General features: G+C 54.5%; 7 protein-coding genes across 7 annotated transcripts; 3 read left to right on the plus strand and 4 right to left on the minus strand.

Annotated features, from left to right (window-relative positions):
- Positions 1-50: 50 nt before the first annotated feature.
- On the minus strand, positions 51-875 carry G647_03260 (uncharacterized protein; the record flags this gene model as incomplete). The annotated part of the gene is made up of 1 exon (XM_008727606.1): positions 51-875. The coding sequence occupies one exon, from the start codon at positions 873-875 to the stop codon at positions 51-53; it is 825 nt and encodes a 274-aa protein (XP_008725828.1).
- Positions 876-2,536: 1,661 nt separating this feature from the next.
- G647_03261 (uncharacterized protein) lies at positions 2,537-4,107 on the plus strand (the record flags this gene model as incomplete). Its single annotated transcript, XM_008727607.1, has 3 exons — positions 2,537-2,968; positions 3,019-3,286; positions 3,341-4,107. 3 exons carry the CDS (start codon positions 2,537-2,539, stop codon positions 4,105-4,107), a joined length of 1,467 nt encoding a protein of 488 aa, XP_008725829.1.
- Positions 4,108-5,301: 1,194 nt separating this feature from the next.
- Positions 5,302-8,821, minus strand: G647_03262 (uncharacterized protein; the record flags this gene model as incomplete). Its single annotated transcript, XM_008727608.1, has 3 exons — positions 5,302-6,042; positions 6,095-6,753; positions 7,009-8,821. 3 exons carry the CDS (start codon positions 8,819-8,821, stop codon positions 5,302-5,304), a joined length of 3,213 nt encoding a protein of 1,070 aa, XP_008725830.1.
- A 1,390-nt stretch (positions 8,822-10,211) lies between these two features.
- Positions 10,212-11,193, minus strand: G647_03263 (orotidine 5'-phosphate decarboxylase; the record flags this gene model as incomplete). Its single annotated transcript, XM_008727609.1, has 2 exons — positions 10,212-10,879; positions 11,037-11,193. The coding sequence occupies 2 exons, from the start codon at positions 11,191-11,193 to the stop codon at positions 10,212-10,214; spliced, it is 825 nt and encodes a 274-aa protein (XP_008725831.1).
- Positions 11,194-12,065: 872 nt separating this feature from the next.
- G647_03264 (uncharacterized protein) lies at positions 12,066-14,495 on the plus strand (the record flags this gene model as incomplete). Its single annotated transcript, XM_008727610.1, has 1 exon — positions 12,066-14,495. One exon carries the CDS (start codon positions 12,066-12,068, stop codon positions 14,493-14,495), a length of 2,430 nt encoding a protein of 809 aa, XP_008725832.1.
- A 1,508-nt stretch (positions 14,496-16,003) lies between these two features.
- On the plus strand, positions 16,004-19,357 carry G647_03265 (uncharacterized protein; the record flags this gene model as incomplete). The annotated part of the gene is made up of 3 exons (XM_008727611.1): positions 16,004-18,053; positions 18,102-18,530; positions 18,612-19,357. The coding sequence occupies 3 exons, from the start codon at positions 16,004-16,006 to the stop codon at positions 19,355-19,357; spliced, it is 3,225 nt and encodes a 1,074-aa protein (XP_008725833.1).
- Positions 19,358-21,156: 1,799 nt separating this feature from the next.
- G647_03266 (uncharacterized protein) lies at positions 21,157-21,956 on the minus strand (the record flags this gene model as incomplete). The annotated part of the gene is made up of 2 exons (XM_008727612.1): positions 21,157-21,682; positions 21,868-21,956. 2 exons carry the CDS (start codon positions 21,954-21,956, stop codon positions 21,157-21,159), a joined length of 615 nt encoding a protein of 204 aa, XP_008725834.1.
- Between the last annotated feature and the right edge of the window lie 1,370 nt (positions 21,957-23,326).

Here is a 23,326-nt window from a genome sequence, read left to right on the forward strand (position 1 = left end):
CTTGTTCTGATGACAGCGAATGGGCAATACGCGATCCTCTTTCAACTGGGCTAGACGCCCACCTCGATTTCGATCCATATGCATTTGACGGTCGTAGTCTCAAGGAGCCCCATCTCATTCTCTGTGCGGAAACTAACGTCTTGAAGCTTGGTCTGAACTGATACCTCGTCGGCTTGTAGTGTCTTCATTCCATCTCTCCGTTGCGACGTCCGGCTAAATTGGTCTGTATTCGTCTCACAAGGTTCGGGACTCCGCCAGCCGAGATCCCATTTGCCTGTCTCGCCTGTCGGGTCGTGGTCCTCGCCGGGTAAGGCGAAAGTGCGTTTGAGCCATGACTGCTTGCTTGGTCGAGGGGGAAGCTGAGCTCCTGGTGCTGGCTGGACTTGGAGCGGCGGCAATGGTACGGATTGAGTCTTTTCATCCGCAAGCTTGGGTGGTGCAGCTGGCGAGGAGCCTGAGAGTTCCCTCCTCAGTATTTGATCGAGCTCCTGCACCACAGACTGCTGCGTCCAGAATGAAGCACGATTCTCGGTTCCGGACAGGGTCACCACATTACCCGTTGTCCTGAAGCTGTGCAGTGGTGGGGAGACGACATTCTGCTCCGTCACTGTCTTGGAGGCTGGAAAGCTGTCTGCAGGAACGAGGACAATGGTGATGTGGTTGCAAAGATTCGAGACGTGGTTTGCAAAGCTGGGGATGATGGTTTTGGTAACAACCTCGACGACTCGCCGGGTCCGTTCGTCACGGATACTTATCGCGTTAGACGTTGTCCTCCGCGGCCAGCTTACGGGATGACTGCTGGATGAAGCCAGCGCTTCTTCGTACGTAGGGATGCGGTCGGCCGGGCCCGAGGGGCCATGGTCTGATTTGGACATCTTCTGAGAACCTTCAACCTTGGTTGAGAGAAGATGCTCGTCAAAACGCGGAAGTATAGCTGGCAGAAGCCGTACATGCTGGAAAGACTCTCACCTTCCAACAAATCCAGATTAGGAGGAGTCACATGCGCACAGTCGGGACGTCATGCCTTGTCTGCAAGTCACTCACTGCCTCTGGCGATAGTAACTAGTATTGACGGAGCTGGCAATTGCTCTCGCCGGCATGCGAAGGTTAGGCGAACTAGCCCCAGCCGACTTTGCCGGCGCCGTCCGCGAGACCGGTGACCGTTAAGCGGGCACGAAATACTTCGCCCAAATATGGAGTACGCTACCTGGAAAGTTAAGAGTGAGCGTGGATAGAAGCACATCTGCGGCTCAAAGCCGCACGCAAGTCTGTCAGGTGCCCGACGAATAAAGCGAATACGAGGGTACGAGGGTGGGGTTCACAAAGCGGCCAAGGCTTCTAGGGGCCTTCTAGAACTGTACTGGGGTACTCTTTAGGCTGCACACGGGGGCGACAAGGCGCTCTCGGCTAATCCGGCACTGCCGCTTTAACCCCCACGCGTCTCGAATGTGCTCCACGGAAAAGAGGCTCATTCCAGGCGACTTCACACTCTCCACTGATCTTCCATTCACTTCAACATCACCACGGCAATGCAACAGCAGAGGATCTCTATCCGTCCGTAGTCGGGCGCACCATTCGATGTGTAATTACCTCGTATCTCCTGACGTCGGCTTCATGTCGCCGAACGCCGCACTTGTTGCCAGAGCTGCGACGAATCGAACGTCCAACAACTTTCCCTTTCGGCTTCAGTCTTCCATGAATTCTCCTCTGTCCAGCATGTCTTGCCGCCAATTCCTTGACAGAGTTTAGGACCTAGTCTGCCGCGATTTGGTACGTCATGCGATTCCAAGGCAGTGGTCCCCCAGTGGTCTGCCTTGCCCATCGTTTAATTAGCTCTTTGCACAGCCACGCAGCCCAGCGCCCGAAACAGCCGCAGCGACTTGCACTACGCATGCGATGCTCGACCATCTTCTCTGCTGCAGAAGGTATCTAGATGAAACTATGCTTCTCGGCAGCTGTCCTTGTGATACACTGGGCCCCGGCCTGCTTCCTCCGTCTCCCACTACCGGAAGCCTGCAGGGCGTTCTGCCCTTCCCGTCTTACCTGCTTCGGGCTGGCTCAATATGTGTATGGGACTTTCCTCTTGGCCTATGGACCGAACAGTCACAGAGTGGAATCAAAGAGTCAGACTCACTGAAAGCCTCCAGTTATACGCCGAAGCGCAGCACGAGGTTCACGCCCATGGGAATCACGGACGATCTGTAGCCTACGAGCCAAGGCTTTGCATGGCTGGTTAACTTTTGCTTCCACCGGTTGTCACGGACGCTGTTATTGGCAAATACTATGCTGGAGGCCGTGCTTGCTAGGCGACGGTGGTTATATATCAGGTTGGCACTCCCTTGAGCTGTTTGTTCCTGCTTCCCTTCATCAAAGACTTTCTCGGTGACGGGTCTGTGTCACTTCCTTCTCCGCTTCAGAACAACTAGCAGCACCGTATCAGCTTGATATAACAGCGACTTTCTTCGTCAACGCCTCCAATCCTTGGTCTATCATCAGAAACACTCTTTTCCATCTACCCGAAATCCGTATGCCTGGCATGTGGTACCACATTTCCGACGCCAACGAATATCTCGTTGTCACGGGTGCTGGCGTCGACGATGTTCGCATCGTCAAGAAGGCCTTTGTCTACCCATGGCAACGCGTTGCCCGCATCTCCGTCTCTCCCTTTGACTTCTCCCTCAACTTGCAAGCCATGACGATCGAGAAGCTTCAGTTTGCCCTGCCTGCCGTATTCACCATCGGTCCCGACAACAAACCCGAAGCTCTCAAGAAGTATGCCTTACTCCTTAGCGGCAATCCCGACGGGACAGCCGTCAACGCAAATCGGCCTGGCAGAGCTATCGTACCGACCCAGAGACATCATGTTCAGGACATCGTCAAGGGTATCATCGAGGGTGAGACTCGTGTTATAGTCTCAAGTATGACCATGGAAGAAATCTTCAAGGAGCGCCAAGTCTTCAAGCAAAAGGTGCGGTACAAACCGGGGAACCTACGAATCTCATGCTAATCACCCTGCAGGTCATTGAAAACGTCCAGAATGAACTCGATCAGTTCGGTCTACGCATCTACAACGCCAACGTCAAAGAACTCCAGGATACTCCCGGCTCCGAGTACTTTGCCTTTCTTTCGCGGAAAGCCCACGAGGGGGCATCCAACCAAGCACGTATCGATGTCGCCGAAGCTCGTATGCGGGGTGAAGTTGGTGAAGCCGGAAGAAAGGGTCAAACGAAGCAGGAGATTTCCAAGATCGAGGCAGAGACTGCTGTCCTTGAGACGAAGCGAAAAGGTGAATTCCTGAGTCATCCAAAGCCTTAAAACAAATACTAACGATTCTCCATAGCCGAAAAGGCTCAGGCCGATGCCGAGCTTACAAACCGACAGACGGAACTAAACATGGGCATCCAGATGGCCCAAATCCAAGCTCGCAGAGCGGCCGAATCCCGTGACGCCGAACTTCAAAAAGACGTTGAAACCAAAAAGGCAGCCACCGAACTCGAGCGTCTCCGTGCCAAAGACCTAGTCCGAGCGCAAATCGCTAGAGAGACGGTCCAACAAGAAGCCGATGCCGAACAATACAGGCAGTTCAAAGCCGCCGACGCCAAGGCGTATGCCGAGAAGCAAGATGCCGAAGCCCAGCTCTTCAAGCAGCAAAAGCAGATCCAGGGCAACGTCGAGCGTCAAATGAAGGAAGCCGACGCCATGTATCACGCCAAGATGCGCGAGGCAGAAGCCACCCAGGCACAGGCGCAGGCATTCAAAGCCCTCGCCGAAGCATTTGGCGGACCGCAAGGCCTGCTCCAGTACATGATGCTCAAGGAGAACACGTACGAGAAACTCGCCACGGCCAACGCAAAGGCCATTCAGGGTCTCCAACCCAAGATTACGGTATGGAACACCGGTGCCGAAGGAGACGCCAGCAGCGGCATGGGTCAAGGCATCGCCCCGATCAAGAACATCATGCAGTCATTGCCTCCATTGCTGTCGACAGTCCAAGACCAGACTGGAATCACTCTGCCGAACTGGATGATGCAGATGCCTCCCAAGGACGCACCCCAGATGAACGGGCACCCGGACGTCCCCGACAAGAAGAAGATGCTCAAGCAATAGAAATTGCACACTTCATCCGGTTAACTCGATGGGAAGGAAGTACAGACCGATTGTACGGTTGCCGCCGCTGCGCACGACACGCAAAGCAGCGAGTGACAAAGCGGTTTTGATCACTTAAGGCGGCAGAAGGTGAGCGTGGAGGTGTAATATTTTGTTGACTCGGAGTTCCTAGGACTCTTTGTCTTTGCTATTGACGGAATCAATTAGGGGATGGGGAGTTTTGAGCGTGCATCTGTCACTGGAGTTGATGACGGTCCCTTCGCTTTGGGGAGGTTCCATTTGTTCTTGAGATACCACTACCATTACCGCTAATTACTACTACGCGTAATCAATCGATCGACTGCACGTCTGTTCCTTCATGGAAAGGGGTCGATGTCCTGGCCTCCCGAATTCAATGCGTGCGCGTGCTCATGATCTGGACCACCTCCTTCGTGACGTTGAGAACCACCGCCAGAAAGTTGATTTCCTACATCACTCGGTCCGACCCACAAAGGACAACGTTCTCGGTGTCGCTCGCGGGACAACAAGAAAGGATGTTATCACCCATTCAGGGCAGATCAGAGTCGTAATCATCATGTCATGTCATTCATTTCATTCCCTTGCGGCAAATGCATGCAGTAGTATACTTTCAACAAACTGCAGCTCAAAAATCTTACATAGGTGGGCCGAATCCCTGGCTCTTGCCTTGCCCTGCCCTGCCCTGCCCTGCCCTATCCAGCCTACCCTCCTCGCTTTCTCCTCTGATTCAGATACATGGATCTATCCGCTGCAGAGACCATGTCGCTGATGCCACCAAAGTTTGTGCTGTTCCTCCTAATGCGATCCACCTGAGAGATAGCTTGTGTTCTCGATTAACCAAAAAGTTCTGTCTTTCCGTCTTGGGAGCTCTTTCATCATGCAAAAATGAACGTGGTCGACATGATGGGTGATGCCGTAACTCAGGTGCATATCATGACAACCACAAAGTGATGCGATGCCATCCAAAAAAATCTCCTGTTTCGCAAGCGGCGACGACGTACAACTAGTCAGAACCAGAATAAGATACTGTGAGCTGATTGTTGGAATGTCGTTTCGATCGTAAGACAAATTTCTGCCAGAAACCATGCTGTTGAGTGTCCGATCAACTCCCCATCGTGTCCAAGAAACGATTTTTGTTCCGCTATCCAGGGGCTCTGAATCACCCGCTTAGATAGCTTAAACATCGATCATTTCTGCATCCTCTGCCAGAATGTCATCCGCTGGCCCCCAATTGCCTTCGAACACAGTCGCTCCGGCACGGCGTCTGGCCTCGGCCCATCTGACTCCCTCAGTGTTGAGGACGTCCGCGGCAACAGGACGGTCGGCCGGGTCTGGAGATATCATCCATCGCACAACCCGTTCCAGTGCTTGTTCATGTGAAGGGTCAATCATGAACTGAGGTGGATTGACGAGCTCGCCACTGCGCACGAAGCGTGTAGGTTTTTCTTGGGTCTGAGCCGCGAAGGCCTCGGGGTTCTCCGGATCAAAAACCTCTACATTTCCCTCATATGCATCAAGGTTGATATCGAATGAATTCTCTCGGGAGACAGGATTGCCTGAAGCATCTCTGAGAATGCCACTGGTCGCGGAACTCCACGTCAAGCTCGGGACATCGCTCATATCTCCGTTCCGTAATTTCTGCCAGGACACACCGTTGTCGGGTAGCTCGACGTTTCCAGCAGTCTCCAACATGATCAGACCGAGGGCGAAAATGTCCGCGGGTTTGTCGTATCTGCCCATCAATATTTCGGGCCCGATGTATTCGCGGTCGCCTTCGCCATCGATTCCTGCTTTGGCCGGCCATCGAGTCGCCATTCCAAAGTCGGCGATCTTGAGAACTCCTTCGAAAGTAATGAGAATATTCGCAGGCTTGAGGTCGAGATGAATAAAGCCTGTGTCGTGAATATGCTTCAGGCCCTGCGGAATGTCAGTCCTAGTCTCTACAAAGAACGTTGGGGCGAAGACTCACTTGTGACAGTTCAAGCAGGATCTTCCAGATGCGGAAGTCGTCCAATCTCGCTTTCAAGCCGACCTGTGCAAGAAAGACGTCAAGCGTGCCTTCTTCGCAGAACTCGGTCTGAATGTAGAGATGTCCATTCTCCTCCCAACTGTCGACGAATGTCACAATATGGTCAGACTGTCCAAGAGCTTTGAGCACGTCAACCTCGTGTATCTTCCTCTGACGGTCTCTAACGCCAGTGTAAGGATATCGGGATCTCTTGACAGCCCACACCTTTTCAGGCACAGAGTTTCTGGATGAGGGTCGATTTGCGGATACAGAGTAGATCTTGTGATATGGAGATGTCTCTGGTGGTTGCGATACTCGATAGACCTGGGAGAACTCTCCAGAGCCGATCAGATCGACCTTTTCGAACCTCGAGGTCAAGCTGCCGTCAATGCTCGTCGCGTCTGCCGAAGCAAGATTCAGGCTCGGGCGGTTGGAGAAGTTGGAGAAGTACTCTCTCGGACCGGTAGGTGTTGCTGGAATCATGGGTGGTAGGTTGTTTTGCCTCGTGGGCGGACGTTCGGCGCGGCCAGAAATCGTAAGACCACTTGGATCCGGTGGGAAGAAGCTGTCTAGAGGCGTATGGGGGGAACCACGATCCACCTTTTCCATCCTTGGGCTTACTGGTGGTACAGATATCATCTTAGCACGTTTCAAGGCGGGCGAATCAAGAATTGGAATCGAAAGTGTCTTTCCCGCCGAAGGAGTTGGGAGCCCAACGCTTCTCGAAGTACGACCTTTCATGAAAGAGGAATATGAAGTAGAGACGGCGTTCAGCGACGACTTTGGTCTCAGGTTGGCCGATGGAGAGTCCTCCATCGCGCTATCACTGTCCCGGTCGACGCTTCCTGGCGATGCCATGATGGGAGACAACTTACCACTTGACAGGCGAATCCCGTGAGCTGAAGAACGGGCAGACTGACGAGCACCCACGGCGGGATGATGCGGAGACGGAGACACCGAGTTTCGATTGTCGGCTTCAGTCAGGTGTTTGGTGGGCGTTGGAGGGTAGTCCGAGTCTGTCGACTGACTATTGGCACGGCTGAGAGGTGAACGACCCGTGGACTTGTCGTCAGCTTCGATAGATGCAAAGCTTCCCTCTTTGAGCAGGTTGTGCTTGGAGGAACGAGCACCGAATATTCCAAGGCTCCTGGAGAAGGGAAATGCTGAGACCTTTGAAGGACCATGGCTCATCTCGAGAGGACTGGCAGGAAGCCCAAACGATTGTCGAGTGAGTCTGTTGACAGCACTCTTAGCTGGTGCGAATTGTTCATCCTTCTGAAAGAGCGGAGGTTGTCTCTTGCAAGGTGTATCTGGCATGTGAGCTTTGGGTAACCCAGCATTTGGGTCTTCCGCATTGCGGTTCTTCTTGGAGATTAGACCGGTCGACATGAAAGCAGCGGGTAATGGTTTGGCGGCTTTGTAATTGCTGGGAGTTGCAAAAGATGCCTGAGAAGAGAGATCATGGTCGTCGGAGGACGGCACCGGCCTCGAAGAACCGACAGGTAGAGACTTCGAGAAGTCATGCGAACGAGGTCTGGTAGGTCGATGAATTGGTTCATGTGTTGGCGAATCGTCTTGATCATCATTTTGTTGGACGGACTGAGTCATGGTCCGTGCAAGAGGATGACGGGACTGTGTAGTGACCGGATGTACTGAAGCGCTCAGAAGTTGTCCTTGACTGGAGAAAGGGCTATCTCGAGGCAAGGGTTCGACATGGTTGTCAAGGGACATTCGGGTCTCCTTCTTGGAGTGGTTAACCGGCGTTGTATCGAACAAGGGTCTGTCGACGTCCATGAACTGGTTGAATTTGAGGTTACTCGACCGGTCAAGTTGTCGTTGCTGGATGGTCGATTTCCGGAGCGACGAAGAGCGCTTAGGGATTGTTGAAAATCGAGTCGACGATAGCAAGGAGCTGCTTCCAAACCAATCGTTGTCGTCTTGTGCCCGCCTGTCACCAAACAGACCTCCATCTCCGCTGTCGGACTCGAAGATGCTAAAATCGAGGCCTGGTCCATGAAGGCTTCTTCGCTTGGCTGAAGGACTCTCAAAAGCTGGTGTCTCATCCGATCTCGAGCCCTCTGACCGCTTCATGGGACTCAAAGGAGCAACGGTAGTGATGAGAGTACCGCCACTCCGTCTCTTTTCCTGCCGGGTATGCGCAGCTTTCCAGCTCAATGGCTCGTCTGGAGACTTGTCGTTCTCTTTCTCTTCTCCTGCAGTCAAGCATTTCAGAGCAAGTTCACGCTCGGCCTCTGCTGAGCTTCTTTTGCGTAGCGGTATTGGAGATGCATTACCGCTATCGCTCGAATCCGCGAGAGCTCGCTTCGTTGGACTTCTCGGGGATGTACGCAGTCGAGTCACTCCATGGGATTGGTTCGTTCTTCGAAGGGCAGGACGCTGGAATCGCGAGGTAGAAGCAGGTCGACTTGGATGAGGAGTACCCATGCTTGCAAAGAGTAGGTTGCTCTCTGAAATTGTGTTCCTTGAGGGTGACAGTGGTGATGGGGAGAAGGGCGCATTGCCGGGTCCCGGAGACCTTAACGAATGTTGATGCCGAAACTCAGAGTTCTTGGAGGGAGAACGCGACAACGAACGACGGATCTCTCGGATGGCGGACTGGGGGTCGAAGTGGGAAATAATACTCTTCGGCGAGCGCTCCTCGTGATGAGGAGAATATGTTGTCATCATGGCTTGACCCCCGGCTCCCTTTCTTTTTTGTCACAGCACTTTAGATGAAATCTGTCCCAACTTCTGCCATGAACCCCAGCACCGCACTAACGACAAGACCGTTTGTGACTCAAACTCTTTGATGTCCGAGAGATACCTTGGGGGGCAACACTTTGGAGCAGTCTACTGGGCTCCTCGCATCGTTGACGCGCCCAAGATGGCGAGATGCCAGACAAACGAGGCGCCCGGAGAGGAGGTGAAGATGGTTTCCGGCCGGAGTCACGAAACTGGGCGATAGCGTCTGAATGTAGATGTGTGACTACCGCAGTGGTGGTAGCTTATTGAGTCGATATCGAGATGTCGGAGGGCTCGTCTGAGCGACTGTGGCTGGCTGTCAGATGGATATGGAGGGAGGACAATCGGAAGTCAAGAGGTCGAGAGGTGGAGTGGTGGCAGACTGGAGGAATCGGCAAGACTTGTCTGGTGACGGTTGAGGCAGGCAGAAACCAGGGCCCTGATCGTCGGGTCGAGGAAAAGGCCGGATCAGTTGGGTCGCAACTGCTGATGTTGCTGGTGTGTTGGTCTTCGTCAGGGTCCGGATGACCGCGTGCGCGGAAAGCGCTACTGGTGACAGCAACGGGTATTTGTTTGTGGCGAAAGGTAAAGCGCTCGTCGCAACGGTTATTTGTTTGTTGTCAAAGCAGGTCCGAGATTTTTGGATCGAGAAACCGCAGCGCTTGGCGACTGGATCAAATTGGATGCGTTCTGTTCGGGTTTCAATGTCTCCCGTGTACACAATACTCACAGGCCAGAAGGCCTCGCTGACACGTCGATGAAAGTCGGGCGCAAAGATTTCGACTCGGACGCGTCGGACACGAGCGCCAAGAAAAACAAAGCTAATCCGAAAGGAGCGATAGCCTCGGTGCCTAACTGTAGCCTGTCCCAATCTTGCGGGATCCGGATTTCTCCTCCCCCTCTTGCTCGAGAGAAATTGTCTTCGTTCTAACGAGAGGTAGGCGAGATTATCTAATATCTCCCAGTTCTAAATACATCCTGAGGACATCACGAGGTGATATCGGTACCGCTGCACGTCCGCCTCGAGATGACGACGGATCGTGTACGCCATGCACACCCTTTCCGGGGTGGGTGACTCCGTAGTCTGCAGAGAGAAAATAAATTCCTCAGCATGGGCTGTAGTGGGTCCGCGAACTGATCCTCCGTATGTTCTGATGCGATCCTCCAGCGCCGGGGATGAGGAGTACGGAGTACCTAATCCACCCTTTCGAGTAGTTTCCTGACACCCTGACCATCAGCCTCTTGGGCAGAACACGCTCAATAAAATGCCATGTCAGGGCCTAGTCCGGCTTCAATTTATCTTCGCTGTACCACATTGCGGCGTCCTAGTCGCTGCTCATCCACTGCGGGACAAGCTCGCACGGCGCTCGTACGCTTCCCAGCCTGCCTGTTGGTATTCCTTGACCGCAGTCAAGGGCTCTTTGGCACCATATATGCCTCGTCCGGCTATGAGAAAATCCGAGCCTCCTGCCATAGCAGTTGTGGGCGTTTGATACTGTTGGCCCAGAGCATCTCCTTTGCTGGAAAGATTGACACCAGTGGTGAATACTACAAAGTCCTCTTCCGGTGTGGCGTCGGGAGAATGGCTGGACAACTCCTTTGTTGACACGAAGCCCAAGACGCTCTGCGGGTATTTTCTTGCAATCTCGACCGATAGTCGAGTATATTCACCAACGGCCAGTGAGCCCTTGGAGGTCATCTCGGCCAGAATCAGAATGCCCCGTTCAGTGATTCCTCCTTCACGGATGGTCTGATCGAGGGCCTGAATAATACCTTCACCAGGGAGAATGGTAGCATTGACAATGTGGGCCCAATCATGGATCATCAGAGCTCCCCCTTTGTACTGCTTCTGGACTGTGTTGCCGATATCGACGAATTTTCTGTCCTCGAAGAGAAGGAAGTCATGCCGTTGGGCAAGTTCAGTCAAACCTCGGATGGTAGCCGGACCGAAATCAGTGAGAATGTCGATGTGCGTTTTGAGGACTGCAATATGAGGTCCGAGGCCTACATGATGGGTAATCGATGTCAGACTCGATTCAAATCAATTTCCACATATATGGCAAGTTGGCTTCTCCGGGTGTTTGGCATCAGATTCACAGCCGCCTTACTGTTCGTTCACTTGTGTCTCGCTGTAATGGGGGTCTTCGAAGCGTCAACTTACTGTCAGCGATGGCCAGAAGTTCTTTCGTGGTGGCCAGGTCCGCTGAGAGGACAACATTGGTTTTCTTCCTCTCAGCGGTCTCGAATAGCTTTCTGACCAAAGGATTCGAGTGTTTCGCAGCACGCTGAGCATAGGAAAAGGTGCTCTTGGAAGCCATGGTGCATGCGACGACTCGCGCTGATGATCGGGCGAGTCAGTGCCTGACTTGCGGAAAAGTCGGGTCTTGCGAAAAGCGTCTAGCTTCACAGCACCAATGTCAGCAACCAAAACGGTCGGGGATCAGGCACAGGCACCGGACCCAAGCTCCGTTTCAGCGATAGTGACGCTAATCGCGCTCGAATCGATATGGTTGGAGGACGACTGCGGGCGACAAAGGTCGGGACGCTGAGGATCGATGAGCAAGTGGCGGCAGAACGTTGTGGTGCGTCGAAGCCTTCCTCGGCCTGGAGGCTTGCAGCGGGAGGGCCACCTGGCAAAGCACAATGTCCACGTTGCAGACTGCAGGTGCAGGGCCTTAGTGAAGTCTAAACGGGGGCAAGCCACCTATCAGCAGGCGCCTAGCCACAGTTTGGGGGGTCGCCTGCTGTGGCAGCAAACCATGACGGCGATGCGGACGCGGAATCCACCCAGCTTCGACCGGCAAGTGGCTTCCCCGGTTCTTTCTCCCATCCGCCATTTGTCCATTTCCGCCTGCGATATTGTTGTTGGTTCATCCCTTCATCCTGGATCCCCATTCTGTCCGTCTTCCATTTGCCTCTCACCACGATTTACAACTCTCGATCCCTGCCATCCTCACGCAGTCCATTCTCTGCAATTACTCGCCTCGCTCCTCTACTGTCGTCTCCGATGCCCTCCAGGAACGAGTACCCTACCCGAATTTAACAGTCATCCTGCCCATTTCCCATTCGGCGTATGTTGCCGCGATGATCCTGCACACTCCGAATCCACTTGTCATTCACAGATAGCCTGTCCGGATCGTAGGCGGACAAAGGAGAGCACAACGCCCTGCCTGTCTCTCTGCCCTGCACCATGTTAGGACCACCCGCCGATAACATCCCTCCGCCGGCAGCCGGCGATGAGGCGAACATATCTCGCGAGACGTCTCCCGTCCGCAGTTCGCGCAGTGTATCCAGCATACCTCAGCTATCGAGATCGCGCAAGGGCAGCCAGGAATTCAGCCCGACTCGGAATTCGACGGTAACCGGATCTCTGTCCACGATGCCTTCTGCAGCAGCAGTCCAACGAGCCCTATCTGCCCACAGGCCCATTCTACAACCCCCCAGCGTCGACTCGGTGATCGAAGGTGGCCGCTCGTCGGAGAGACCAACGAAACCTCCACAAGGTGCACCCTCGTGGCCCACTTCCCCCCGACTGAAGTCTCCTCCACCGTCCAAGACAGCGCAAAGAACGCCTTCGAGCAAGAGAAATGAGGCGGATCAAACACCGTCAAACACCTCCCTGAAGAGACTTGCACCGGCCTCCAATCCCGATCAAACTGCTGCTATGCATGTTCCAGATTCTCAAGAACACACTGGGCCACACACCACAAGAACCTCAGCTCGAGGTGCAAGTACGGTGACAAGTACCTTGGAGACGGTGGCGGAAAACAGCGTCCCAACCACACCTTCGATTGGCCCTGTGATGACGTCGCTTCCAGACCAGAAGTTGGATGTCTCCTCTCTCGATCAGAAGACTGAGTCTAGGCCGGAACAACCGATAGCAAAAGATGGTGAAGGAAGTGCTGGTGAAGGCCCTTCGAAGAGTGGAGCGGCAAAGGTTGAGGGTGGTCGGAGATCGCGAGCTCCTAGTAGTTCCCGCCCGGCCTCAGACCTAGCAAAACGTTCCTTCACCAGCCTTACAGGGTCTAAATCGAAGCAACCGGATCCTCCTAGGACTATGACTGTGGAGACAGAGACTGTTACATCCATGCCTCAATTGCTAGGCCCTGACCGAAGTGGCAGGGATAGGGACGGCAATGGCAGTGTCAGAACCAAACCCAGCAATGAGACCATCCGGCCGAAGAAGAAGAAGGAGAAGTCTCGCAAAACACCATCAATCCATACCGGGACGATCACTTCGAAGGCTGATTTGTTTGAGGCAAGGGTTGCCAGCGCGGTTGATGAAGCTGAATCGGATGATTCGGACGAGACCTTTGTCTATGAATCCAACCCGCCCGACAATAGGCCGGCTCGTCATCATTCTCGAACTCCGAGTGCCACGTCGCTGGCCAGTCAAGAACAGTTTGGGAATCGTAGCAAGCATGGTATACGCAGCGGCAGCCAGGCGATACCTGGGAAGAAGAGCATGAAGTTTTCCAATAGCGCGTATAACAATCATCTCGATGGGGAGTCAGGGCCAGAAGGACGCGGAAGTCAGCGCACCACCAGTTCAACTCCTCGTCACCACCATATTACTCGTCACGGGCGGCCTCACCACGCCTCGATATTGGACGCAGACTCAACCTTTACCCAAGCAAACAAGCCCAATTCACCACGGTCTTCTACGAATAACTTGTCACGATTTTCCCGACCCAACAGTCCTAGAAATTCCAATGGGCGGCTTCCCGCAACTCCGCGCAAAGGGGAGGCCTTCGATCCGTACGACGCAGCCGACGATGAAAGAGCGCCTTTGATGGGTTCTGTTCGGGTCAATCGCACCCGGCACAGTCGTCGGCCTCACAGCGCAACCTTCCGACACCTCGATTATAACGAACCACTCGACCGGGGTTACTGTGGCGGATGGCTGAGTTGCATTTGTCTTGGTCTGGTGATTCTCATCGTTTGTGTCGGGATCAGCACATTTGTCATGGCACTCAACAGGCCACTGCTGGATGTCTCCATCAAACATCTTCAGAACGTGCTTGCATCTGAGCAGGAATTGATGCTGGACCTGCAGGTCGAAGCGCTTAACACGAATCTGTTTGCGATTACGGTGAACGAGCTCGACGTCAACCTGTTTGCCGAAAGTCCTTATGTGGGGACCACGTCTAGCTGGGAGCACCAAGCGCAGAAGGGTCGACTTCGTTGGGCCAGTCGTCAAGATACAAAGAGCTTGGGATTTGACTGGCCTCCATGGCAATCGAATGACGGAGTCGACGAGGGCACTGATCCGATAGACGATCCTGAATCAGGCCCGCAAAAAATGTTGCTGGGCAGAGTTCTTGAGTTCGACTCCCCCTTGGTATTTGAGTCTTCACCGCTTCGTCACAGCTATCATTCCTCGGTGGGCGAGATTCGGCTCGCCAGGCCGGGGAACAAGACGGAAGTGGGAGGATCGGCGAGATGGGAGAGAGTGCTACAACATCCGTTTGATCTTATTGTTCGGGGGGTCATCAAATACCAGCTGCCCTTGAGCTCAAAGACCCGATCCGCTAAGATCGGTAGCCGCATCAAGGTGTTACCCACCGACGATGATTCTGGGACCGACCCAGTTGATACCCCGCAAGGTTCCGGGCGTTAGACCATTGGAGGATCGTTGTTGGGGGACACAAAGGGCGCTGGGATTGCCGGCCGACTCATCACAGCTCCCATCGCCTGAGGCACGTTAGGTGGTCAGTGAGGGCGAGGCATGTTGTTGATGGAGGTGGCAACGGTACCAACAAGCGGTGCATCACTTTGCTATGGTGGGACGGTGTATTGCATCAACCAGGCTGAGATTGACAGCAAACGACCTCTTGACCGGGGCAGAGGAATTCTGAAATTATGATTGGAACGAATTTCGTTTGTTCATGAATGAACAAGTCCTACCCTGTTAATCTGGGAGGCATTTTAACGATCCGACGACCCAGATACCCAGAGGGCAAAAGTCCGGAAAAGACAAAAGCATTGGGAATTGGAAGTTATACTTGACGATACAACGTTTGGCGAAGAATGGCGAAAGAGAGCAAGTAAATAGGTCAAAGAAGGATGGGAAGTCATGGAAAACTGGGAAAGAGGCGCACTGGGGCATGCGTCCTGGTGAGTCTCGAGTCGGGCAACCGTCAGTTGCGATTTCTTTCTTGGCACATTGTGTTCATAGACAATCTGGTGGCAGCGACTGAGACCGCGACAGAAAATAGTCAGTGCCAAACCCGTCGATTGCTGATCATGCTGCGTTCTGCGTTGGGTGAGATGCATGTGGCCAGCCGTTCACTTGACTCGTTGTGCTCACCGGTTACTCACGCCTGCGCTTCGTGGTGATCGTGGAGGAATCTCAAGATCAGGCTGCAACAAGGCCAGGGCAAGGAATTGCCATGGTCTTTCATGTCCCCTTTTCTGCCGTGGCTCATATAAATTACTGTGTGATGTACGTGTACTTCAACGCGTCAGACAGAAACAATTTTGGAACCAGGTCATTCACATTTACGTCATTTTTGGCGCCTGAGCCTTCGGGTGGCTTCTCACCTAGGTCGTAATCCTTCTGGCTGCCTTCTGCGCTGTTCTTTCAACCGGCCATTTCCCAACGCGAATTGCCCCTCGTTCTTCAGCTTCTTCCCCTCTCTCAACCTAAGCCTACCCAGTAAGCCCACTTTTCCACCACTCTGCGGCTGCCCAAGCCAGCTTTGCAACATTTTGGACGGCCCAAGTTCCCAATTGTCCAGTGCAAGGGTACCCCTCTTCGTACTGGTCGTTATTCCGGAGCACCTCAGAACATCTGGGCACGCACACCGGGCCACCCACGGGCTGGGACGTGCGAGTCGCCCCGTCTTGACTCCCGCCCAGCTGCATGCGCCATCAGATCCTTCCACCCCCATTTAGATACCCACCTGCTGCCGCCAGCCCACACCCAACCGCTCTCCTCTTCTTCTTATCCATCGTTCAATCTCCCGCCTCCAACCCTTACTCTAGCCGGCAACGAGACCGCACCGATCTGCTACTCGACTAATATTCCCTCGTTGACAAGATCGCCTTCGAGCGCACCTGAAACCCCCACGCCTGGGCATCTGTTCTTCCTATCGCAAACCCGCCCGCTTCCGCCACGAGGCCAGGATGGGCTCCGTGTACCGGGATCGCTACGACGATTCCCGCACATCCGTGTCCTCTGCTCGACGTGATGGTGGATACACAACTGTGAAACGGTATATAGTCAAGGAAGACGACCGTGACAGCCGCTCCTCAGTGGGCCGCGCTCGGACTTTTGTCCCGGAACGAGCAGGAGAAAGAGTCGAAGAAACACGCATCGTCCGTCGTGAGATTGACGAACCCGTCCGTGACATCCGCCGAGAGGAGCCAGCTCGCGTACAGGAGCGTGAACTGCTCATCAGGCGCGAACGAGATGAGTCTCCTCCTCGAGCGAGATCCGTTGTTTACGATGCAAGACGAGACGAGCCAGTGCAGGAAAGAGAACTCGTCATCAGACGTACGACTGAGCGGGACGAGCCCCGTCGAGACGACTTTGAAGTCGCCCGTTACGACGAGCGGAAAGTTGTCGACACCCGATATCGGGACGATTACGAGGTGCTCTCCCCTCGTGGCTACGACGACCGCGATGTTCAACGGTATAGTCGCACAACAGACTACTTCGCTCCTGCGCCCCCGCCGCAGACCATCATCATCCGGCAGGAGCCAATAATTATCCGAGAGCGAGTGCGCGACGACGACTATCAGATCGTTCGCAAGTCCGACATTGACGACGAGCGTAGCTTGGTCCGCAGCAGAGATCCACCACCACGGTCGCCTCGTGGAGAGGAAGACTTCTTCTACGAGAAGAAAGTCAGGGAACGCATTGACGACCGACGAGACGACGATGACTACTACGAACGACGCAGCAGACGTCGCTCTGTGAGCCCCCACGATTCCGTTTCCCAAAGAGGACGTGATTATAGCAGCGACGATAGCATGGTGTATGTCCGCAAAGAGGTCCGCGAGGAAAGCGCCAGCCCCGATCGCAAGAGGGGCCTTGCTGCTGGTGTTCTCGCTGGAGTCGGGGCAGCAGAGCTCCTTCGGAACCATAAGAGAAAGGAAGGCCAAGACGTCTCGCATGGCGTCGGCCGTGTTGGGCGTGATCTTGGTGCGGGTGCCCTTGGAGCTCTCGCCGCCGAGGGCATCCATCGAGCAAGGTCAATGCACCGCAGTCGAAGCCGCCGCCGCCACTCGAGGTCTCGCTCCGATTCGCGTTCTCGCCGTCACCGGAGCAGGTCCCGGTCAGAGTCGCCGTCCAAGTTGAAGGCCCTTGGCGCTGTGGGCCTCGGTGCTGCGGCACTGGCAGCTGCTGCCACCATTGCAACCAAGCGCATGAACAAGAAGAACAACGACGATGATGATAGGCGTGGTCGCTCTCACAGCCGTTCTCGATCGCGACGGAGGGCTGAATCAGTTTCAAGCCTTGAGAATGACCCAGATGCTCCGTCGGATGATGCTCGCAACCCGAAACATCGCAGGAACACCATTGCCAAAGCTGGTGCCGGTGGTGCCGTGGTCGCCGCGTTGATAGAGCACGCGAGAAGCAAGTCTCGAGCCAGGGACGGAAAGGAGCGTTCTCGGAGTCGCATCAGGCAGGCTCTACCTGTTATCGCCGCTGGCCTCGGCAGTGCTGCCGTCGCTGGCGTATATGAAAAACACAAAGCTAAGAAAGAAGCCGAGGAGATTGTAGACAAAAACCGCCGTGCGCGCTCAAGGTCCAGAAGCAGAGCCAGATCCGAGCACTCTGCTTACTATGACGGTCCACCCCCGCCTCCGACCAACGACCAAAGTTTGGTTGAATACGGAAATACACCCATGTACGGCAACAACTACGGGGCAGACTATTATGGCAGACCCCCACCGCAAGAAGGTTATTACTCCAGCGCGGTCGTTCCCGCGGCTGCGGGCGCTGCAGCCGGCTATGGTGCTCAACGGGGAACGAGGAGCAGGAGCCGCAGCTTGAGCCGTGATCGTGGTGGCAGGAGGGACCGTAGCTCCAGCTCGTCTCCAGATCGCGGTGGGCGTAGACACTCGAGAGACGCAGCTAAGATGACAGCGGCCGCCGCAGCCGGTGCCATTGGAACTAGTGAAGCCGAGAGAAGGAAACAGGAGAGACGCGAGCGCAGAGCACGAAGACGTGAGTCAAGGTCCATCCTAACATGGGAGTGCAGCTAACGTAGCCTAGGTCAACAAGAAGAAGGATATGGTCGTGATCCGTATGAGGACAACAACTACAATCCAGGCGGTCAATATGCACCAACACCACCGCCTCCAGCTCACGACCCTTACGCTACCCAGCAAGGATTCTATCCGCAATCAAGCCAGTTCCCACCGCCACCCGGCTCCATCCCACAACAATACCCGCCACAAGCTGGACCCGGTATGGCACCCCCTCCGCCAGGGTCCGCCCCGTACGGTCAACAAGGTTACCCACCTCCTCCCCCTCCACCAGGCGCTCCGCCGCCGCCGGCTCAACCCTACGACGCCTATGCTTCTGGTGCCAACCCTTACGCACCACGGGGTCCTGAAAATGTGAGTGCTGAGCCGAGTCCTGTATTTGGCAATCCTTTTGCACCTACCACTCCTATGAATGACCCGAACCATGTCCCAGATGGTATGTCATAGTCGTGTAGCTCCGCAAGATCCCGCCGATCGATCCCCTCTCCACCGGCTGACATGAAAGTTGCGTGTATAGGTCTAAATCGAGCAGGTCCTGGTCCTTTTCCTGCCGCGCCGCCACCATTCGCCAGTACCCAGCGACCTCCCTCCCCTGCGCCACCCATTCCTGCTCCAACTTCTACCTATGAACCCCCTATTCCTGGACCGTCTCCCCCAGCCACCCCCTCCCGTCAGGAGACGTATCCTCCACTGTCTACTCGGAGTGTCTCTCCTCCGCGCTCCCAATCTCAGCCAGCCTCGACATCTCGAAAGAGTGTTCAATTCGCCGACAAACCCGAGTTCTCTGATGGTGCCCACCTGGAATCCGAGCCATCAAGTCCTGAGCTCCGCCACCGCAGACCTAAGCATTCACATGCCCGCGGTTATGAAGCGGGAGATGACACAGACTCGACACCAGACGAGCTGCAGCGTGGGAACCGGGAGTCTTCATCTCGATCACTGCATCCTGATTCCGCTGACCCAGAAAGGCGAAGACACAGACGCCGACGCTCGCACGAGCCACAATCATCCCGTGGTGGGCCGAGCTCCAGCTCCAAGGGACCAGAACTCGAACGGGTAGCAAGTCCCGCTGACTCCGACGCGACCATCGAGCTGCCTCCCAGGTTCGATGAGAAAGGTCGCAGAAAGACCAGCCCAGGTGACGATCCCCTGGCAGATCGGTTAGAAGAAATCCTTGCCGGAAAAGGCGCTGCGGGCAAACTCTTTGGGAATTTCCTGGATGGGATTTTCGGGCCAGAGGGGAGAAAGAGCAAGGGGAGATAGAATGACTGAGAGGTGGAGGGTATGACCTTATGACAGTGTTTTCGAATCTATCTGACGATGAGCATGTTACGAAGACCACGGACGGCATATAACGCCGTTACGAATTTCCTTGGGGTAGAAGGGGGTTTTTGTCAAGACATGGGTTCATTTCTGGATTTTATCATGATGAGGCAACGGAAGCGTTAATTATGATGACGAATGTTCATGATGAGTATAACCTGAGATGTCGAATAGCAGACGCCGGCCCAGATAAACTGATGATTGATTTGCTAAGTTTGTCTCCTTTCTGCACAGCATTTGGACTGGAGCGACTCGTCTTGTGTCCCCCAGGGAGATTCGCCAAGCTCGACACCTGATCATGTCCGATATGAGTGTGAGTGTGAGTGTGAGTGTGAGTGTGAGTGTGAGTGTGAGTGTGAGTGTGAGTGTGAGTGTGAGCAGAACGAGGCTGAGCTGAGCTGAGCTGAGCTAAGCTGAACGACTCTTGCCAGCTCGTCCCGGCATCGTTGTGAGAACACCTACATCCTACCTATCCATGGTCGTCCGAGTATTTTCTTTCCGTGTTTACTCGTCGCCCTTTCACTGGGGAGGTAATCATGTTCTTTCTTCACTGGCAATGATCTTGCCTGCCTGTGGCATCTCGATAAAGGCTTGTACATAATTGACCACGTTGCCCGAGCAGTCCGAGACACTCATTACAGCTATGTACGGAGTACGGTACTGTTTCCTGTCTCCTGTTTCCGGCTGGAAGACCAGAAGGGGAAGGTAAGAAGGGGGTCGACACCGAAGCGAGGACGCAGTCGCAGTCGCAGTCGCAGTCGCAGTCGCAGTCGCAGTCGCAGTCGCAGTCGCAGTCGCAGTCGCAGTCGCAGTCGCAGTCGCAGTCGCAGTCACGCTCGAAATCACGACTTCAGCGAGCAACCCGCGTGAGAACAGCATCATACAGTACCATGGCCCGTCCCATCCTCAAGCTGCTGCTGTCGTCGAGGCGGGGTCTCGGCCACAATTGCGTTCGGTGGGGAATTTGGCAAGTAATTAAATACTTACCTGATGTACCCATACTGCCGATTCCTCTTTTGCCAACGAAGGTCATTGCGCCGCGTAGGCCCTTGTGGTGATGGGAAATGGTCGCGGATGATCGGCGTGGACGATACGGAAGCACTTTGCTCGGACGGGTTGGAATATTGTGGCTCGTAGCACGAGAGGTGCTGGTTCCGAGAGTGCTGGCCTGAAAGTGGTGCTGGCCGAGAGTGCTGGCTCGAGGTGTCTATATCGACTTTGTTTCGAGTCAGTGCGTGCAAAGACAGGCCTTTTAGTGGTGGCGATAGTGGACTCATCTACGGGGGGACAATCATGAATGGCACACTACGCATCTAGCAGTACGGACGTCGGCGCGGTAGAGGAGGAATAGGTGCCTGAAAGGCTGTCTTCACGCGCTGCACAGAACCGGCAGTCTTGTCTTGAAGCGACGTGCTCTCGATTGGTAGCCGATATTATCCTACGTGCTACAGAGTGTTCCACGCCGGCAAGGTGACAGAACATTGCACCTTCGTCAACATTAGCATGTACCGACATTCTCATACCATGGGCTCGGTAGTACAATTGTACGTCTGTATTACAATTACCTTCGTAGTCGTCTTCGTCGTCGTCGTCATCATCATTAGACGGTCACGTCGCCGGCGTCATCATCATCATCATCATCATTAGGTGGTAACGTCGCCGTGACGTTACAGCACGGTAAACCTTCAATCCATCCTTGATCAACTTCCTCGCTCGACCACCGAGAGCCTGTCTGAGGCCTACCACCGCTCCTGCCTCTTCGTATACCCGCTCGCGGCGTCGGCCAGCCACCGTCCCACCTTGCCCACCGTACTTTTCCTCCTCCCCTCTGGCTCCTTTCCCTTGGAGGCCTCGTCCGGCGCTTCATCCGACAGCGTCCTCGCGATCGCCGCATCAGATCGAGTCCGCTGGTTCTGTTCCTCCAGCGCGCGAAGCCGGGCTTTCTCCTCCTCCGCGGGAACAAGATCTTCTTCATGGGGCTGAGAGTGGGAGCGCGAACGGGAGCGCGAATCTGACCCCGACGCTAACCCAGCATCAGTGTCGATATATGCGGGCAGTTCGTCGCCAGCTGGAATGTTGCGCCCGCTCCCTTCTGCGAGTGCATCCTCGGCAGAAGCAGAAGCGGAAGCGGAAGCAGAAGCAGATGCGTACGCAGGCGGACCCCTCCCTTCCCTGCTTGCGTAGCTCTCCGCGGAACTGGGCCCGTATGCCGCATCTAGAGGCTTGAATCCTTTGGCGCGGAGCTTGGCTTCGTCGACGCGCTGACTGTTGCGGTGGTCTGAATTAGTATGAACGTTCTCGGTGGGTTGTTAACGCAAGTTGATGTTGTTTGCCTGGATGAAACGGCAATGGAAGACCGACTTCAGGCATCGCGGCAGGGCGGGGCAGGGCAGGGCATGTGTGTGTCTTGTGTAGACTGAGGCTGGAGCGCATGGGGCATTACAACTTACTCGCGGAGGGATTTCTCTTCTTGGCCGCGCTCCTTCCAGTACTGGTAGAGTGGGCCGCGAGAGTATTCATTTGAGAACAGGGAAGGCATTGCGAAGGATGGATGTGAGATAAAGAGCGACGTTTCGTGAATTGACGAGGCGGCGAGCGACAAGTCGGCGTGCTAAAGAGGGATGATTTCCAGGGGCTGGGGTTACTGCCCGACAATACCGGAGATGACAAGGGCGATGGGGTTTCGATTCAGGTTTGGTCAAACGTCGAGTCCAAGTCCAGGTAAGTGATTCGAGCAACGGCAAGGTAGGGCAAGGTCAAGATCCTTAAGATATAGAAGGTAACTTTAGGTCAAAGAGCAACAAACTCCCTGTCGGCACAAGTCAAGTGATTCACCCCGTAGACCTAAAGCGGTATTTAGGCTTGCTGCAACGAGTATGTATCGAGGGGGACAATTGAGGCGAATTCCGATTTGACCTGCTTTGTTTCTCTGAAAAACAGGCAGCCGCGGAGAGTAAGTCAAAAGAGATATGGTCGTCGCGACTCTTCCCTCTTATAATGGCTGGATGAAGGGTTTCGACAATCATGTAATGGAGGCCGACATTGATAGAGTCACACTAAGGGCACTTCGTTGATAGAGCATATATACTCCGTGTAAGCTGTGTATTACTGTAAGTACTCGGCAACTCCTTGTCGATCAACAGGCGTGAGACCGGTCACCTGCTCGTGTTCACTTTGTGGGGTAAGAGGATCTGACATACACAGTACTCCGTTCTTAGGTATGCAAGGTCAAAATCCTGGAAAATCCCGCGTTTGGGATAACTCGTATTGCCGACGTATTGAGCGTGCCGAGATGCCGATGGATGGTGCTCCGTGTTGGTTGAGAGGAAGAAGTGAGAATTGATTGGCTTGGTGAGCATGCCCGATACTACCATGGACAGCATAGTCCAGAGTGCTTGTGGCTGTGGGCGGCAAAGTGTTTTAGCTTCCATGGATAACGGAGTAAGCCTAAGGCTTTCCCATTGTCCGTGGTATGGTCGAGGATGCCAGATTATATGAAAGCTTGGATGTCAAGCTCGTTGGCCAGATCACTCGGGAGAACACAAATGGCCTGGCCTGATCCTCATCGTATCGTGGCTTGGATATCTGTCTTGGGACTCCTTTGCCTGTCTGTTAGCTTGGGGGACACACTCTTCCATCGAACGGCACTGTTTCACATGACTCTTGGAGGTGATGGCCGAGGATAAACTGGAGATGTTTTGCCGTCGCGGCAAGATACACAACAGCAAATGTAGATACGCGGACGGGGAGTACGAGAGCGAGTCGGGAGGAGAAAGCTTCTGCAGAATATTCTTAGGTAGACTCGAGTGGCCGCTGAAAACCACCAGCGCAGATCCGTCTGAGGTCCATGCGTGCCATGAAAATGGTTTCGCTCGACGCAGCGCCGATCATCGTTGCTCTTTCATAATT

Source organism: Cladophialophora carrionii (genome assembly GCF_000365165.1).
Source record: "Cladophialophora carrionii CBS 160.54 unplaced genomic scaffold supercont1.2, whole genome shotgun sequence".
Classification (NCBI taxonomy): domain Eukaryota; kingdom Fungi; phylum Ascomycota; class Eurotiomycetes; order Chaetothyriales; family Herpotrichiellaceae; genus Cladophialophora; species Cladophialophora carrionii.